The 17,594-nt window shown below is 38.8% G+C and overlaps 2 protein-coding genes across 2 annotated transcripts in view; one reads left to right on the top strand and one right to left on the bottom strand.

Moving 5' to 3' along the window:
* Window positions 1-7,279, bottom strand: part of LOC101848660 (palmitoyl-protein thioesterase 1) — a 13,887-nt gene extending 6,608 nt beyond the window's left edge. The window contains exons 1-4 of the mRNA XM_005098390.2: window positions 7,159-7,279; window positions 4,777-4,889; window positions 2,195-2,322; window positions 1,558-1,628 (exon numbers count right to left, since the gene is read on the bottom strand). Of these exons, the coding sequence (XP_005098447.1) occupies window positions 1,558-1,628; window positions 2,195-2,322; window positions 4,777-4,889; window positions 7,159-7,264 (418 nt within the window). The 5' untranslated portion in view covers window positions 7,265-7,279. The remainder of the gene's footprint in view (window positions 1-1,557; window positions 1,629-2,194; window positions 2,323-4,776; window positions 4,890-7,158) is intronic.
* Window positions 7,280-7,523: 244 nt separating this feature from the next.
* On the top strand, window positions 7,524-17,107 carry LOC101848433 (intraflagellar transport protein 25 homolog). Its single transcript, XM_005098389.3, has 4 exons — window positions 7,524-7,699; window positions 13,831-13,937; window positions 14,822-14,890; window positions 16,932-17,107. The coding sequence occupies exons 1-4, from the start codon at window positions 7,608-7,610 to the stop codon at window positions 17,081-17,083; spliced, it is 420 nt and encodes a 139-aa protein (XP_005098446.1). The 5' UTR covers window positions 7,524-7,607; the 3' UTR covers window positions 17,084-17,107.
* Window positions 17,108-17,594: the final 487 nt, after the last annotated feature.

Here is a 17,594-nt window from a genome sequence, read left to right as displayed (position 1 = left end):
AGACAGACAGACAGACAGACAGACAGACAGACAGACAGACAGACAGACAGACAGAGAGAGGGGGTGATCGAGAGACAGAAGAAAATACACAAATTGTCAAACGACCACACGCCGACACACAGATACACGTGAGTATGCACACATCTGCAAGCAAATGAGATGATAAGATACAGAGTGAGAGAGAAAGGAAGGTGGAGAGAGGGGCGCACAAAGATAGATAGATAGATAGATAGATAGATAGATAGATAGATAGATAGATAGATAGATAGATAGATAGATAGATAGAGAGAGAGAAAGTGTGTGTGTGTGTGTGTGTGTGTGTGTGTGTGTGTGTGTTTGCGTGTACGTCTGTGTGTGTGTGTGTGTACGTGGTGAAACACAGTTGCTAATGATGCTGCAGTAGCAGCCCTTCCTAAAGAAAGATGGCTATACGTGTCCAGAAATATAGAGATGATGATGATGATGGTACATTGAAGTAGATTTATTTTTTTATAGTAGAGGGTTTTACGGCGCTCGCAACTGCATAAGGTCATATGAGCGCCACGGGGTGGGGGTCAACAGAGAAGTCTTTACAGGGAATCCGACTTAGACTGCTCACCTCTCTAGCTTCAACAGCACAAGGTCTGCTTTGACTATAAAGGCACCCCAAAATAGCAGGTCACAAGAGAGTGACAAACATGCGAAAGAAGTAGAGGAAATGACAATAGTAAGGATCAGGAAAGAAAAAGCATCAGTTCCCTGTTGTAAATCAGGCACAGTTATGAGCGTGACATGAGTCAGCCCATTTACAATTCTACTATACTTGAACGAGAAATGTCCCCCCTTTGGGAATGGCCTAAAGATACTTCAGTCAGTGGCCCGCGGGGGTTGAAGTAGATCAAATAATGCTGACAAGAACTTTTGAAAGCAATGATAATACTGTTTATTACCCACTTAGATTTAGACCTAAAGGAGATGAGACACAGCTGACAGAGGTGGAGACTACAGTCCAGGACAGCAGTAGATGGAGAGCTCCTGAAGGTGGCTTACACTCCTTTAGTTTTAGTAAGGCTTTACAGCGCTCGCAACTGCATATGGTCATATGAACGCCAAGGGGTGGATGTCAACAGAGAAGTCCAAATGGGGAATCAGGATAACTCTGCTCACCTCTCTAGCCCCAACACCACAAAGTCTGCTTAGACTATCAAGGTACCCTAGAAATAGCAGTTCACAAGAGGGTGACAAACGTACAAAAGAAGAAGAGGAAAAAATGACGATAGTTAGGAGGCGGAAAAGAAAAAGGAGCAGCCCCGCCATGTCGTTCTGGCACAGTATGAGCATGACGTTGATAAATCAGCCCATTTACAAATTCAACTGTGCAAAAGAACATGTTAATATTCCCCCCTTTGGGAATGGCCTAAAGACAACTTTGGTCAGTAGCACTGCCCTGATGGGGGCTTACACTCCGGCATAGAGGGAGAGAGGGTGATGATGATGAGGTAGTTGAGTTTGGTAAAAGTTTTACAGCTCTTACAACTGCATGAAGTCACATATGAGCAATGATGAGCTGTTGTTTACCTTGATGTTGCCCACCAAAAGACACCAAGTTAAGCATCGGCGGGTTCGGACATTTCTGAGCTATAGCTCTCCTGAAAAAAGAAAAAAAAACATTGATCATTACCAGGAAACTGAGAGTGTTGTGAAGCACTATCATTATTGTTGTTGTTATTATCATTATTATCATTATTGTTGGTGTTATTATTATTATTATTAATATTGGTGGAACATTCTAAAGTTAGGAAACAAATCAAAATAACCAAAAAGTTTGGCTACAGGGACATAGTATATGGTGCCATAGAGACTGGCTCAGGTTTGTGATGACTGAAGAGAGAGAGAGAGAGAGAGAGAGAGAGAGAGACAGACAGACAGACAGACAGACAGACAGACAGACAGACATGCAGACAGACATGCAGAGAGAGAGAGAGGGAGAGAGACACACACACACAGACAGACATGTAGAGAGGGGGAGAGAGAGAGAGAGAGAGAGAGAGAGAGAGAGAGAGAGAGAGAGAGAGAGACAGGAACAAAGTCAGAAAGACAGAGATTGCTGGTGACCTTTGCTCCACAAGTGGTCAAAGGTGGAAGTAAGCAAGAAATCAGTCAACACTTTTAATGAATGCCAGCATCTGAGGCTGGTAAAAAGCCAAGCACTCACAAGAACTGCCCTCCCTGGGAAAAGCCCATTGCGTTATATCCCTGCTGCAGTTTGGGATCCTTCTGCAGCTTACTGCACACCATATCAATCTGCTTGTTCACGTTCAGCAAGAAGCCATTTTCCGTGTCCTGTGGAGATGCAGTTGAGAGAAACTTATGCCCGTAATTATTTATTATGTCCACAGAATTTTTGTTTCATGTTTTAGTAAATTTGCAGGTTATACACCACTTGCAACACACATAGGAAAGAAGGAGGTTTCTTAGTTTTAGTAGAGGATTTACGGCGCTCGCAACTGCGCAAGGTCATATTAGCGCCAGAAGATTAGAGGCGTTACAAGAAAGTAGCAAACATAAAAAAGAAGAAGGGGAGATAAGGATGATAGATGTTTGATAGGAAAGAAGAAGCACCAAACCACACCAGAGCACCTGCCATTCGCCAACTACCCACAAAAAAGGAGAGATATGGACGATAGATGATTGATATGAAAAAATGAGCAAACCACACCACACCACAGCACCCGCTAAGCACCTATCAGAAAGTTATAAGTACAGTCGAACCTGCTCTTACAGCCACCTGTATAAGACAATCATCTGTACAAACAGCCACCTGTATAAGACAATCACCTGTACAAACGGCCACCTGCATAAGACAATCACCCGTACAAACGGTCACCTGTATAAGACAATCATCTGTACAAATTGCCACGTCCAATTCCCTTATGCAATTTATTAACGATAATATAATGACACTGTGTAAGATGGCCACGTGTCTAAGATGACCACTATTCTGCTGTAAGCTGACAAAATGCCTTTTTTTCTTCACAGCAGTATCGAGAAAAAGAAACTTTTCTCAGCATTATCACTAAACATTTAAAAACAGTCTTTCCGAAATTTGAATTATAATTTATTCAAAAACTAGTCACAGTTTCACTTTGATTTTTTTCACACAAGTAGGGTAACTGATCAGACTTTCAATTTAGCAAATAAACAGTTTTGGCGCCAAAATGAAAAAACTGTGTTTTGTCAGCTTACCGCAGTAATCTTGATATGGGCGGCTGTCTCAGGCAATTTTGACTGTATTAGGTCCACAAAATCTTTAATACACATAAAATCATACTTATGATTTTAGAAACAACCTTTAAATGTCTCCTACAGTAAGATTTATCAATGCCTACCTTCACAGGGACTTAGTTGAAGTTAAGGTAGACCCAGAAAATACATTCTATATAAGAAGTATGAGCACTAGACCTCTAAACTGTACACCTCAAACCATGACCATTGGTGTGTTTGCAGACAATGTCAACTTTTATATGAAATGTTTGACTTGAATGTTGTGACTTTATCCTGCACCTCAAAAATTGACACTAATTAAAGGTGTCAGAGCAGGAATTGTGACATATTACAAGATATCAAAAGTTGACATCAAAGGACGTCAGAGTACGAGTCTTGACAATATACTTTATGTCAAATAGTGTCAGAGTAGGAACTTTTACATTATATATATTACACTTTACGTAGATTAGGAATTTTGACATTACACTAGATATCAAAAGCTGATATCAAAAGGTATCAAAATATGACTGTTGGTTAGTTTTAGTTTCAGTAAGGTTTTTACAGCGCTCGCAACCGCATAAGACCATATGAGCGCCAAGGGGTGGATGTCAACAGAGAAGTCCAAATGAGGAATCAGGATTACTCTGCTCACCTCTCTAGCCTCAACAGCACAAAGTCTGCTTCGACTACCAAGGCACCCCGGAAATAGCAGTTCACAAGAGAGTGACAAACATACAAAAAAAAGTAGAGGAAAAATGACGATAGTAAGGATGAGAAAGAAAAAACAGCAGTTTCCTCTTTGTTGTTCTGGCACAGTATGAGCGTGACGTTGATAAATCTTACAATTCTACTGTGCATAAGAACATGTTAATATCCCCCCTTTGGGAATGGCCTAGAGACACTTCAGTACTTCAGTCAGTAGCACTGCCCTGGGGAGGTATGTATATGATTTTCGAATGACAAATTGTATAGAGACAACACTTCAAGAGCATTAAATCACCATCCATCTCCTACAAATCAGATGTCACACCACAAAACAACGAAATGTCATGAACTAAATCATGTCAGAAGACTTTAAATCTGGTGCATCCCAGACAGGACTCAAATGAAGCTACTTCCAAGGAGCATTTTTTCCCTTTATAATTCACCCAGAGTATCCTTTACAAATCACTTTTAATGAACACTTTTAGGCTTCAATACTGAAACTTCAGATTTGCAACAAATAATTTTGAAAGCATACAACAATATTGTCTATATAATATATGCATGAATAAACAAAGCACAAAGAGACACTCAAAAATAAAAAGCATTCTAACATAACATACACGCACACACACAAACAAACACTCAATTGCAAAGCAAGGGCACATAAACACATACACTCAAAGCAAAAGAACTTTATCAGTGATAATAAAATGAGTAAAAACAATAATAACTATGAAGAAAATCATAAATAAAATTTTATAAAACGAAAAAGAGAAAGAATCGTTTTTATTTTAAACATCCAACAATGAGTTACAATTTACGAACCTCTATGATATTGCTACCAATTTCAAGAGATCTGACATAAATGCCACCTCCAACCTTTTCTTCAATCATTCGTTTTATTGAACCCATACTCAGAGGGTTGCAACAGCTATCTCCTGTAAAACAAAAAAACATTTTTAGAGCCAAAATAAATTGAGGGCAAATTCTTACAGAAACATGCAACCAATATTTTTACTGTACATCTATGCTAATTCATAACTTTCACAAACCAATAAGGCCGTGGCTATTCGGACTCAAGTCTGAACCAACCCCCCCCTCCCCCCCCCCTGGCTATCCCGACTCAAGTGGATAGGCGATTCGACCTTGGCCTTCCTCGGTTTCTACGAATCTGGCCAAAATTTTCGACACAAATTAAGAAAAGTATTAGTGACGTCAAAAGTGAACAACAGTTGCAAAATTAGAAATACTACACAACAAAGGCGAACAGGGAAACGACAATTTGAGATCAAAGCAGTGAAAAAAAAGTTTCAGAACAACAAAGGATTATAACTCTATCAATAGGTAGTCTAAACCCCCTTCATTTGAAGAGAAAAGCAAAAATCATTGATCAATTGGAAGTCCAGTCAGAAATTAAAAAGAGAAAAGTTAAAACCCTTCGAAAGGGAACAAAAGTCAGTCATTCAAAGTAACAGTGGTCTAAAGGAAAAGCTTTTCCAACAGCATACTTTACATGATGATCAGATAAAATCAGGACAATACAATACCGCGCATAGGAGTTTGAGTCCGAATAGCCACTTCGAACCAATAAAGATCTAAATCATTTGCATTTAACGTAATTTTGAGGAAAATATTGAAAAGAAACATGCTGAATTAAAATTCTTTTTCCTCGTCCTAGCCACAATGATTTCTTTATTATTTAGAATGACTTCAAAACATGCCAGGGCATTTACACTGTAACTTGGAGGCAGGCCAATGAGCGGCTTCTCTTTTTATTTATCGTTGTACAACATTGTTCTAAAAGAGAATTAAATTTAATGTTTTCCAGGTTTATGGGGATTCCTGACACCTGTGCAGTCTGCAAAAAATTTATTTGTGTGCCAAACTATGTGTTTAAAAAATGTGATGCACAGTTATCTACAGACACGTCAAAGTGCCTTTTCAGCACAAAACGAGAGCAGAGGTGACCAAACAGCAATTTGCATGTTTTCACCCTATGCTTAACAGCAATTCCAAATCAAAGGAAGCTATTATTGGCTTCCTTAATTTGTCATGCAGTCCAATAAAAGCAGAGATGGAAAGCAAAGGAGCCTGCTGAATAGTGTCCAAAACAACAAAGCACAAATCATTAACGGATTAAATACAATATTAAACTGTTTCAATATTGATGCCCCCTTCAATACTGATCATGGCAAAGATATCTGAGAGCTATTCAAGACACAATGACCGAGGAGGTCAGGAAAAGAAGACTTTCAATTAAAATTAATACAATTAATCTTAAACACACTTGGCAAACAGCTGAGCTACTCAAACTCAATGTGTGAAAATGTTGAAGTTTATAAATCGCCACAACTATGATGTGTATCAATTGTTTGAAACAAATCTATGGTTAAATTTAAAGATAAAAAGTGAGTCTGGGGGTGGGGGGAGGGGAGGTGAGATGTCACTACGAATAGTAACTGGCTAAGTTTAAGAGACCACTAATATACACAGACTGAGGAGAGTATTTTAAGAAGACCAGAAACAAGAGCATGTCCCTTTCAACACAGTTCAGTTGGGTGTGGGCGAAGCAACTCAACAGACTTGAGTTACAAGCCGAAAGCAAAAAAGCTATTGGGTCAAGCGGGTTATGTAACTGCTCAGAAGAGCTCTGATCAAGACTACTCTGAGGCACAGTAAAAATATGCATCTTCATCTGCAGGAACACTGATGAAGTAAAGCTTTTGCTGCGTGTGAATGTGTGTGGATGAGGGATACAGTGGTGGCAGCAAAACAGAGGTCTGAGAACAAATGTGAAGTATTTAGGTGGATGCTGATAAGTTGATGTCATATGTAGTATCTCCCTAAGGCTAGTGTTAGTGTAGTGTTGGGCACACACCCCATGACAAAGTCCACCACAAGGGCCAAGGTCCAGGTGCAAGTTATGCAGTGATAAAACCTGAAACCAGCAGTCTTTCAAGACGTGATTGGAGAAATAGAATTACTTTTTATTTTGATACAGTACTAGCGAATCCCCCAAAAAGTTAATTGCACTTTTATTCGTTTTCACCCCCTTTTTAGGCTAAAGTACGCCCACTTTCTTCCTTCAACAATTTCAATCATTCTTTCCCAGTTCTTCAACTTTGAAAATGAGCACTAAAAGCGATATGAAGAACTTCAAATTTTGAGTAAAATTGATTGAAAACAGTAATCAAATATTTTAATTACCCATGCCATGCCAAATCACCACTGGGGTGGGGCTGGCTGAAGTTGTGCTCAAACAGAAAGCGATTACGGCGAAGAAAGCCACAAACATCATTCTTGCTGCCTCCATTTTGTCAGAACAGAAATAAAGATGGTCACATGATCATCAGAGGGAATACCCGAAATAGCTATCATCATTTAGGTCTAATTTAATTAATCTGTTGTATGGTCTCTTTTGTTGGAAAAGTGAACTTTTCAGAAGTATTTTAACAGACTTTATGAGGAAAAAATATTTCGAATTCAGTTGAAAGCTATCATTTCAAAACTTGCAGCATAAATCTAAATGAACAATGTCTTATCAGATATAAACAAGGAGTTCTCCCGTACACTTCCGGATGCGTCACACTTAAATTCTTCTTGTTGCCGACCAACAGTAAACAATCTTGGATTCAGGTTCAAGACAAACCGAGACAATGTTCGATGTCGCATTATCTCCCGCGGGTGCTCAAATCGCCCTGGCTACATCGAGTGATGAAAAGCATCCCCCAGAAAATATTATAGATGGGTATGTCAACTTTGCAAATAGATCTTTGATCTGACTAATGTGGTGATCTTGTTGTACTACGAGTCAATCAACAAACCCCTGAAGAGTGAAACCCCCCTACTCTTCTTGACTCTTCCTAGGGCCCAAACCAGCGAATAATAATATAATTGGGGGTGGGAACATCCAAAAAAAGGGCCATTCTTGGATTAAACTTTGATTTTCTCCTCAAGGAATACCTGGCAATTCTGGGTCTCTGGCGTTCAGCTTTGGACTTTAACGAACGAAACTACAAAATCGCCCTGTATTCTAGATGCCTTAGGGCGAAAACATAGAGAACGCCGATTTCGGAGACTGACTCAGTAAGCGCCGATAGGTATAAAAATTCCCTTATGATTTCCAACTTGCCCCACATAGATCTGGCCGACTGCAGGCGGCTTTAAACTCGGATCGGAGTTGTCGGCTTTATCGGAATCCAAACTACATTCTTATTACGCCGAAAAACTGGGAAGGGCGTCTCGCTGTCAACTCACCACCGCAGTGCTTTCTTGTCGTATTTCCATTTTTTAACAGTGAAAATGAGACTTCTTCTTTAACTCACATTTTGTTATGAACTGTTTTCACTGTTATTAAAAATGGAGGTACGACAAGAAAGCACCGAGGTCGCGAACTGTCAATGCCGTCTCGCCGTCGCCAACTCGGGTTCAGCGGTTTGTGTGACGTAACCCGACTGGACTGGGGACAATTTTAAATGGTCATTTCAGAGCTGGTGCTTCACGGTAGACAAAAACTAATTACATTTTTGAAATCAGCATCGTCAAAATAAGGTGGTCACAGAGCAGAATTGCATTTTAAGCAATATCTAAGAAAATTAGTGTTTTTTCCCCGAAAAATATTATGCTTCATGAATACCAGCTGTGTTGTGGTGTAATTAATTTTAATTTTTTTCTTACATCTAGAATCTAGCTCTAGGTATCTCGGCTTTACTGTGTCAATAGAGTGTGATTTTGAAGAGACGAGGCCTGTGTAGTTTTTCATTGTGCGTCTAGAGATCTGCTTATCTGGCTGTGTCGTGTCTTGTCAAAATGGATGTCGATTTACAATAATAATAATAATAATAATAATAATAATAATAATAATAATGAAGATCATTTCTATAGAGCCCACTCCCGTGTAAACACAGCTCTGGGCGCTTTACATAAAAATACATGTACGAACAATATTCACGCACGCGACACAAACACAAAAATACACACACTCATACACACACACAAACACACACACATACACACACACAAACATACACACTCACGAACACATAACACGCACACATGTCCACACACATGTACGCCAAACACACACACACACACACACACACACACACACACTCACACACACACACACGCATCTACTTGCTTATCAAACGCGCACGATTACACGTCGTCACGAAATGAGCATAAAATAATCTACACAATGCAATTCACAAAATACATAATGGATACATAGTCATTTACATAACATTGTATTGAACCTGAATCTACAGACAAAAAAAGATGTCATTAAATGTATCTTTAAAGATTAAAAAAAATTTAGACTCAGATGTTGTATGTCTCAAGGGTTGGGGAAGAGAGTTCCAAACTGACGGAGCAAGGTGGGCGAACGATCTTTCAGCTAATTTTTTACCCCCTTTTCTAGGAACTCTTAAAAGATACTGATCGCCTGATCTTAGTGATCTAGATGGAACATAAATCAGGATGAGATCACTAAGATATGAGGGAGCTTTGTTATTGACACATTTATGACATAATATTGCAATTTTGTATGACATTCTACCGGACACGGGAAGATAATCTCTCTCCTCTCTCTCTCCCTCCCTTTCTCTCCCTCCCTCTCACCCTCTCCCTCCCTCCCTCCCTCTCCCCCCTCTCTCTTCCTCTCTCTCTTTCCCCCTCCCCCCCCTCTCCTCCTATCCCCCTCCCCCTCTCGGATGATAAGTCCATTCTTGTAAATTTGTAATCACTCAAGACCTAGAACTAGATTCTAGATACGGTAGATGTAGGCAGACTAGACAACAGTAGATCAATGCAACGCGAGCTTAAAGGGATCGGCAATAGGCGTCCTCTATGTGGAGTCAAGCAGACACCTACTGGCGCCTGTCCGAGTCGATCTTCAGCCGCTTAAGTTTCGGCTTTCTTTATGTTATCGCCCTTAGACAACATAGTAGATCTATATGCGACTAAACGTAGAACGACGCTTAGACACATATGCGACTAAACGTAGAAAGACTACGCTGTGGCGGTGGGTAGTGAAGGGCTTATGGGCTTGAGCCCTCCCCCCCCCCCCCCCCCCCCCCCCCCAACACTAGCAAATGAAAATAACGGGGGAAAAAGTAGTTGAGACTTATAATCACACGCAATGAACATAGAGTGATCAATGTGGCAGCTTGCTCATTTATCAAATCACTGTTGTCACCGCTTGCTACAACTATAGTATCCTAACAGTCGATCAAACGTTTTTGGGGCTCAGCAAAGGACGAGCCCGTTCCCACGGCCCCTCCTTAAAAATGAAACCCAACCCTCTCGTAAAAACGGTAAAAGACTTGAAAAAAATAACACTGCACAGAGGGCTCAAGCTCTCCTAGCCCTGACAATGGGGTGAAAGTTTATGACACACTTCCCCCCAGTGACACGGTTACCTCTGCTCCCATTGGACCTTTGTTAAGTGTGTTCTCGTTCTACTTTCCTCAACTACATGGCCTAATCCAGCTCATAGACGATATAATATGTTTGGAGTGCTGTGTTTACATGTTTGTGTGTGTACCACTGAGATTTAACAGTTATTAATTACATCAAACCACTTTTGGGGCAACTTTTTCATCTGATTGAAATTGATAAATAATAATAATAATAAATAACATTTGTATACGGTAGCGCATGTCCCCACTCGAAAGCAAACTCTATGCGCTTAACACTTTATTATTAAATTTTATGTATTATTATTACACTAATTTTGAGAAATTTGGAGGTGAAACGGTTTTGTCCCCACCATCCAGAAGAATTGAATGTATAAAGAATGACTCATCACTTGTCGGATAACATCAATGAACTTTTAATGATTCAACGGGGTTACAAGTGATGACGACATCAACTGAAATGAAATGGAAAACACAAGACGGTGATGTAGAACGGAATGAAATGATGAGTGATCGCACTGACAAATGAATCTAGACCTGCATGCATGAGTCCCCGAGGGGCGCAGAGTGATGATGATGATAGAGCATGAACTGATGAATAACACTAATAATACAGCTACAATGTAGAACTAAGAGATTGTAGACAAAGGTGACTCTTCTCGTTTAAATGATTCTCAAAATGCTGTGGCTCGCTGTGAGTATAGAAAAATCATCACTGTTTTGTTCTTATTGTTTGCTATTTGGTGGTAAAGAAGTGGAAGCACCATAAGCCCCGCTCAAATTTTGGTCCACCCACCGCCACTGGACCGACACAAACTATTTTTAGGTAAAGTGGATATCTTATTTGACGTCAGACCGGGATACCCCTCCGATCACGTGAATGCATCTAAATATAGCCAAATGTATGGCAACAAAGATCGTGTAGTATACACGATCTTTGATGGCACGACGCTTTGGTGGGATGTTTTTCCAGTAATACTGGTAATGTGATACGATGCGGTGCTCCGATGACGCCGCTGCTTATCTCTTCTGCGTATTGTTTATCGCGCCCGGGGGAAGAGGGGGTAATCTTCCAGCATCATACGGCAATTTTCGCGCGCTTTATTGTCTTTGCGTTTACCGTGTTTCAATTTCAAACATCACTACTGGAATTCTGAAATGTTATTAACATAAACAGGAAATCAGTAGAGCATGGCTTACAGGCTACCGTTAGCTGCAAGTGTGAAATTTTAGGGTGTGAAACACATTGAACGCAAAATATGTCAAGGTACTGACCCAACATGTCATTCCATGCGGTATCTCCAAAGATTCTCTACTACACAACCTCTGGTATCTCCACAGCCTTCTAAAAATAGCCTGTGGGGTCCCAGGATGTCATGACGTCACATTACTAAAATTAGCCGTCAATCAGGCAGGTGCATCGTTCTACGTTTAGCCGCATGTCTTAGAATAATACCTTCAGCTCCTTAATTATAACTAATAATTATACAGTGGAATATTGTAATAACGAGAGGAAGAGGACTGGTGCAAAATGTCCGTATAAATAGCAGGATTCTTGTTATAAGGGATCCAGTAATAATTTCAATGGATAATAAAGTAGGCCTATGAGTTTGGTGTTCTGTGTATTTCTTTTCGTTATCTCCCCTGATGCTGATTTTGTTTCAACATGACTTCTAGGTCATTTTTGATCAAAAATCGAACCAGGTTTCTTTCTCTAGGCTAGTGATGTTGACAGCTCGGCGTTGGCGATTAGAAAGAAAGGGCTCTAGGCTAACTCACCCACTGTGTTGTCCCCCACCACACTACATCCTGTGGTGCGTTCCGTCTGCTTGCGCACATCACACATTCGCTCCATCCATCAAATCACTGTGACCTCTCCATCCCCGCATCGGAAAAGTGAGAGGCATGGTAGACCTAGATAATCTAGACTATAGTGAGGTCAAAAATTCGTGGCGCAGCTTATCCTCAAATTTCTTTTTAACGGGTGAATCAATGTCACCCATACTTTGCTTTGCACAACAGTTTGTCTTAATAAGTCTTAACTTAATTGTATTTTTCCAGAACAGCTGAGGCTAGATTAAAAAACTTTTCTTCACAAATTTATATAAAATACTACAAATGTCCTTCACGCGGAAAATGGAATTGTTCACAGCTTTTCCAGTTTCTCACACACATTTTGTATAGAGGCATATGGGTTACGTCACAGCTCACCAATGGTACTTTTTAGTTTTAGTGGTAAAACTAGTTACAAGAAATTAATTTTATAGTGAACACTTTTTTGCACTAAAAGTTCTCAAAACGTGCGTTCAATAAAGATAATCTCGCGATTAGAAAAAAATGACGGACTTGTTTTTAAAAACGATATCGTCCCACCTGTAAACCTTTCAAAATCAGTAGAAACCACCCACTAGGATTTTTTATTAGTATTTGTTAAGGAATTTTCTAAAATACTGCTAACAGGACAGGTCTTTACAAAAACATTGATCTGTTAAGCCAAATTGATACAAGTCACTGTGCAAAAGATGAAGAGTTTATGTTCAATAGTTAAGGAGATATTTGACAGTAAGTTGTGCAACAAATTTTTGACTGCACTATAGGCTGGCCTATCATGCGATGCATTCTGCTTGTCTGTGCATGCCACGCCCTCCCCACTCATTCACTCCGGCCTTCTTTGTTGACACACATGGGATCTCCCATTTTTTGTTTCGCTAGTTCATCAACAAGTTTCTCTACTTGCGAGGTTTTACATTATGTATAATTGGCCTATGCGTTGCGCACAGCAGCAGCAATATTCCGCTATAACCGACTCGCGTGTTTGTCTGATTGCGCTATTGCAGTATTTTATTTACAAAGAAAAAGAAGGGACAAAAACAGGGTTTTAGAATAGTATCTTTATAACAGACTTCTTGTTATTTCAGGACTCGTTATAAGTGGACTCCACTGAACACGTTTTTTTTTTCTGATGAATCTTTAACTAGATAAATTAACTATTATCAATGAAAATGCTGCATGATTCCCCACACCAGTGATGTGGCTAATAAAATTAAAAGGCCTTGTCCGGCCACTTTGATAGCTTAGACAGGTTTAAGGATCTATAATACTTAAGGATTGCATTATATTGGGTAATTATGGTTACGGTTTGTAATACACCAGCTCATTTGTACACGTGGAACTAACTAGAACTAAAACCCACCATATCAAGATCAAAGCAAAACTATGAATCCAACATACATGTTGTCATGCATAGAGGACTATATTCATTCATAAAATTTTGACACAATTGTTCATCTTTTGTTTACATCCCTTGATTGCTTGAAATTCATTAATTTATAACGAAAAAAATTTCGCTCGCTGTGTGCATACTAGACTTTAGTCTATTTTGAACAAAAACCATGTTCATTATAAGGGTACATTGTTGTAAATGTTGCTTTCTATGAATTTTTTCTTTTATGTCAAATTACAGGAATGCAGAAACCTTCTGGTCTACAACTGGGATGTTTCCTCAAGAAGTTGTCATCAAATTTCAGACTTTGATGAGGATAACCAATGTACACATAAGCTCATACAATGGTAGGTTTTCAGTTTTTATTAATTAAAGTGTCCAGTAGCTATTGCCAATCTATCGCTTCTGTATGACAGTCTAAGTAAAGTAAGCATTCAGCTAAAGTGATTTTCATGTGGAAGTTCAAAATTCAATCCAAAAGGGGTCTGAATTGTTTTCTGATCCTTGGATCTGTGCTCTAGCTTCAAAATTACCTAATTTGCAACTTGATGGGTGTTTGACCTCAACAACAATATTAGTTTCTGAATTATTTATTTTTACACTATAATTTCATGCTGTACATTCATGCGTGAAAGGGGAGAAAGACAGATGAAAGATAGAGAGAGAGAGAGAGAGAGAGAGAGAGAGAGAGAGAGAGAGAGAGAGAGAAACAGAGAGAAACAGAGAGATATATTCTCTTGATCTGGTGCTGATATAATACATAATTATTATGAGTTTTTTATGGTATGGAAGCTTGTAAAAGTGCAATATTAATTTTGTACAGTGGAAATGAATATAAATCTTCATCTTATCGTGCAATGTTGTTCCATGTACTCTAGCGACAATGGGCTTGATAGTATGTGACTCCTCCACACTTACAAACTGAGCAAGAAATTCCCTCAGAAACACCATCACACTAAGAATAATAGAGCGGTAAAGAATATGGGTTGGCATTCTTTGATGATGATCAGAGTATTTGTCTGTGAACCAGTTAAAAAGAAATAAAGGGTGATCTTTGAATGAGAGGTTATTGACAAGGTAAATTTCTGCAACCTCCATTTGTGACCATTGGTGCGGAGATGCGCAGTAGACATGTACTGGTACTCCTAATCCTGTACTGCCATTTTGTTCAAGGAACTGTAAAAAGTGTAGAAACTTCTATGGTGTTATTACATCTTCTTTTTTTTTTCAGTTAAAAAATTAAAGTTGGAGGCGTCAGAAACGGAGGACTCTAACAAGTATGATACAATTGCTGAGACTGGTAAGTGTGGTGACGGTGTTTACAGACTGAAATTGTTTACCATGTACTACTTAGTTTTGGCACCTTTATTGTTTATTATCATTTCATCATTCTCAATACCCGTAGGCCACCGTCTGTGGTGTAGAGGTTTTATCTTTCTCCTGTTCCTTTCTTCGACTCAAACTTGCCCCCTAGTGACTGTAAATGGAATTCACTCCCCAGACAGGCGTATTGGTTAATGGGAAGAGCGACCCCCAGTTTGGCCGATTTTGGGTCAAGTGCTTTGCAAACTGAGATGTTAGCTGGGTTGGGTTTTTTTTTAGATCAACCAGTTCTTTGTCTAAAATCATCAAGGAGACAATTGAGAAAGTCTTTATTCTCATCATAAATTGCCCTTGAAAATATGAGGGTGGGTTAAAATATAGTGAATTTTCACAATAATTGTTGTTTTTCTCAAAATGTCATTTTTTTGTTGTTACATTTATTCCCCTACTCCTTCCTATTTGTCATCCTTTTGACATGAAACTTTCAGGAAACATAGATGACAAGGCTGCCATCAATGTAACAGAGATATTTGCGAAAAAAAATAACACTTTTCCAATGGTAATCGATTACTCGACTAAAATTTTGAAAAGGTTATACATTTGGAAAATTCTCTTTTGTTTTTCAGCACTTGTTGAAAAAAAACTTGCTGTCACGTTGATAGGGACTAGATCTAGTTCAGGTATACTCTTACCAAATTTTGAAAATTTGGTCAGTAGATAAGAAAGCCCTAGGGATTTGAAATTCATTGTTTATTTTCAAGATGGCAACCATTTCCATAGCAACCGCTGTAGCTATGCAAAAATAAAAGTATGTATTAAGAGAAATTTCCATGCCTAATTTATATATGTAAGTACTTAGATTTGATCTTGGGCAACGAACACAGAAAATGAACCTTGAGGGTCGCTCCTCCCGCTAAGAGGAGAATTTCATTAAAAGTATTTCAGTCTCTCTACTAGGATATTTTATCCCTCTCATCAAAGCCTGCCTACTTAAATGGTCCAAATGTGTGGCATCATAGTGATCATAGGGGATCATCCAAATAATGAAATCAAAGAGACAACATTTTTCCATCTGTTGGGAAATTTTTTTTATCTCATTTTTTGGTTTAGTTTTGGTTGCTTGTTTTGTTGTTATTTTTTTGTTTGTTTGTTGTTGGGTTTTTTTGGTGAGGAGGGGCCTCAACACCTTTTATATCAATTTAGAAATGCCCTTCTGTGTAGATTTTACCAAAAAACGTAGGCTATACATATATGAAAGGCACAAAATATTACATAAATTTGCAGTTTCCTAGGACATTCAAGTTTTGGAAGTCACAAAATTTGGTGCCCATTTTCTCACCAACTTGACCTCTGACACTGAAGTATAGTAAAAAATATAGGCCAACATCTTCATCTGCATTTTTATTTTTTACTCCCTTTTTTGTCATCTTGGCTCTTTGTGTAGTGGATTGCTGGATAGAACAAATCACAGGTGAAGTTTAGAGCTCCACACTTTATCTTAAATGTCAAGCCTAGAGAACGTTCATATTGTTGATTTGAACGACTGAAAATCTCATCCTCGGAAATGGCCACAATGTCTTTGGTTGTTGACGTCCTACTTTAATTAGACGTACTTTAAAATTTGTTCAGTCTAACATGCACATAGCGAACAGGAACATATCAAATAGATTTTGAGTTCCCAAAATTTTCTTCTACTTCTACATTTTCATGTATAATATTTTTTGTATTTAAGACACGAACATCCTGGGAAATTCATACACATTTGTAACAGATTTCTGCATCCCACTTTGACTACATTTGTTAATCTTTTCTTTTTTTTTTTTGCAAGAAGGTAAGGGGGGGGGGGGGAATAAAAATATTTTTTACTTCTTTTTTCAATGACATTTGTATTATTGCATGCATAGAAATCAAACAATGCCCTCCCATAGAAAGAAAAAATTATGACAATTGTATAAAGTAAATTTTGTTAATTCGCCCACTTTTAGTGATTTTATACATTTTCTGTGTTTTCTATACAGAGCTGGAAGAGACAGATTCCCAGTTACAGCAGGAAGAAATTCAGTTAGGAGAAAAGCGAGCTCACAGCCTACGGATTGTTATTGAGTCTGGTTTTGACCACTTTGTGTCCTTGCATAAAGTTGTGGTCAGTGGACAAGCTATGCATCATTAAAGAGTACATCTATATTATGTTTTCTGGACAGTTTTCTTTCTTTTTGTTTATATTTTGGAAGTTGAAAACAATATGTGGGTGATTGGCGGGTGCTCTGGTGTGGCTTGCTTCTTCTTTCCTATCAAACATCTATCGTCTTTATCTCCCCTCCTTCTTTTTTTGTGTTTGTTACTCTCTTGTAACACCTCTAATCTTCGGCACTTATATGACCTTCTTGTGTGGAAGTGGCGTAAAACACTTACTAAAACGAAAACAGTACGAAAGAATGTCTCTGTATTTTGTATGTGTGATGGAGATTAATGAAGTTATGCTGGTGTGTGATTGAGATTGGTTTTCTTACAAAGAATGGTATGTCATGTGTGACAATATGAGAAAGCCCAAATATATGATGAGTGATAGTTTTTGCGTAGTGTATGTAGTATGGCCTGGGAGGGAAGCAAATAAGTCTTATCCTAGATTTAGAAGCAAGTGACCGGTTGTACCATTCTCAAATTTCCAATGTCAACTCTAG

The sequence above is a fragment of the Aplysia californica genome, unplaced genomic scaffold (genome assembly GCF_000002075.1).
Source record: "Aplysia californica isolate F4 #8 unplaced genomic scaffold, AplCal3.0 scaffold00181, whole genome shotgun sequence".
Taxonomy (NCBI): domain Eukaryota; kingdom Metazoa; phylum Mollusca; class Gastropoda; order Aplysiida; family Aplysiidae; genus Aplysia; species Aplysia californica.
Note: the sequence above shows the minus strand (reverse complement) of the source record. Positions and strands in the feature narration are given on the sequence as shown.

What these genes read in the sequence shown, in the direction of transcription:
- LOC101848433 (XM_005098389.3), top strand. Translation starts at nt 7,608, where the DNA reads ATGTTCGATGTCGCATTATCTCCCGCGGGTGCTCAAATCGCCCTGGCT. An exon ending in CCAGAAAATATTATAGATGG is followed by an intron (nt 7,700 to 13,830) that starts GTATGTCAACTT and finishes GTCAAATTACAG; the next exon opens with GAATGCAGAAACCTTCTGGT. An exon ending in ACACATAAGCTCATACAATG is followed by an intron (nt 13,938 to 14,821) that starts GTAGGTTTTCAG and finishes TTTTTTTTTCAG; the next exon opens with TTAAAAAATTAAAGTTGGAG.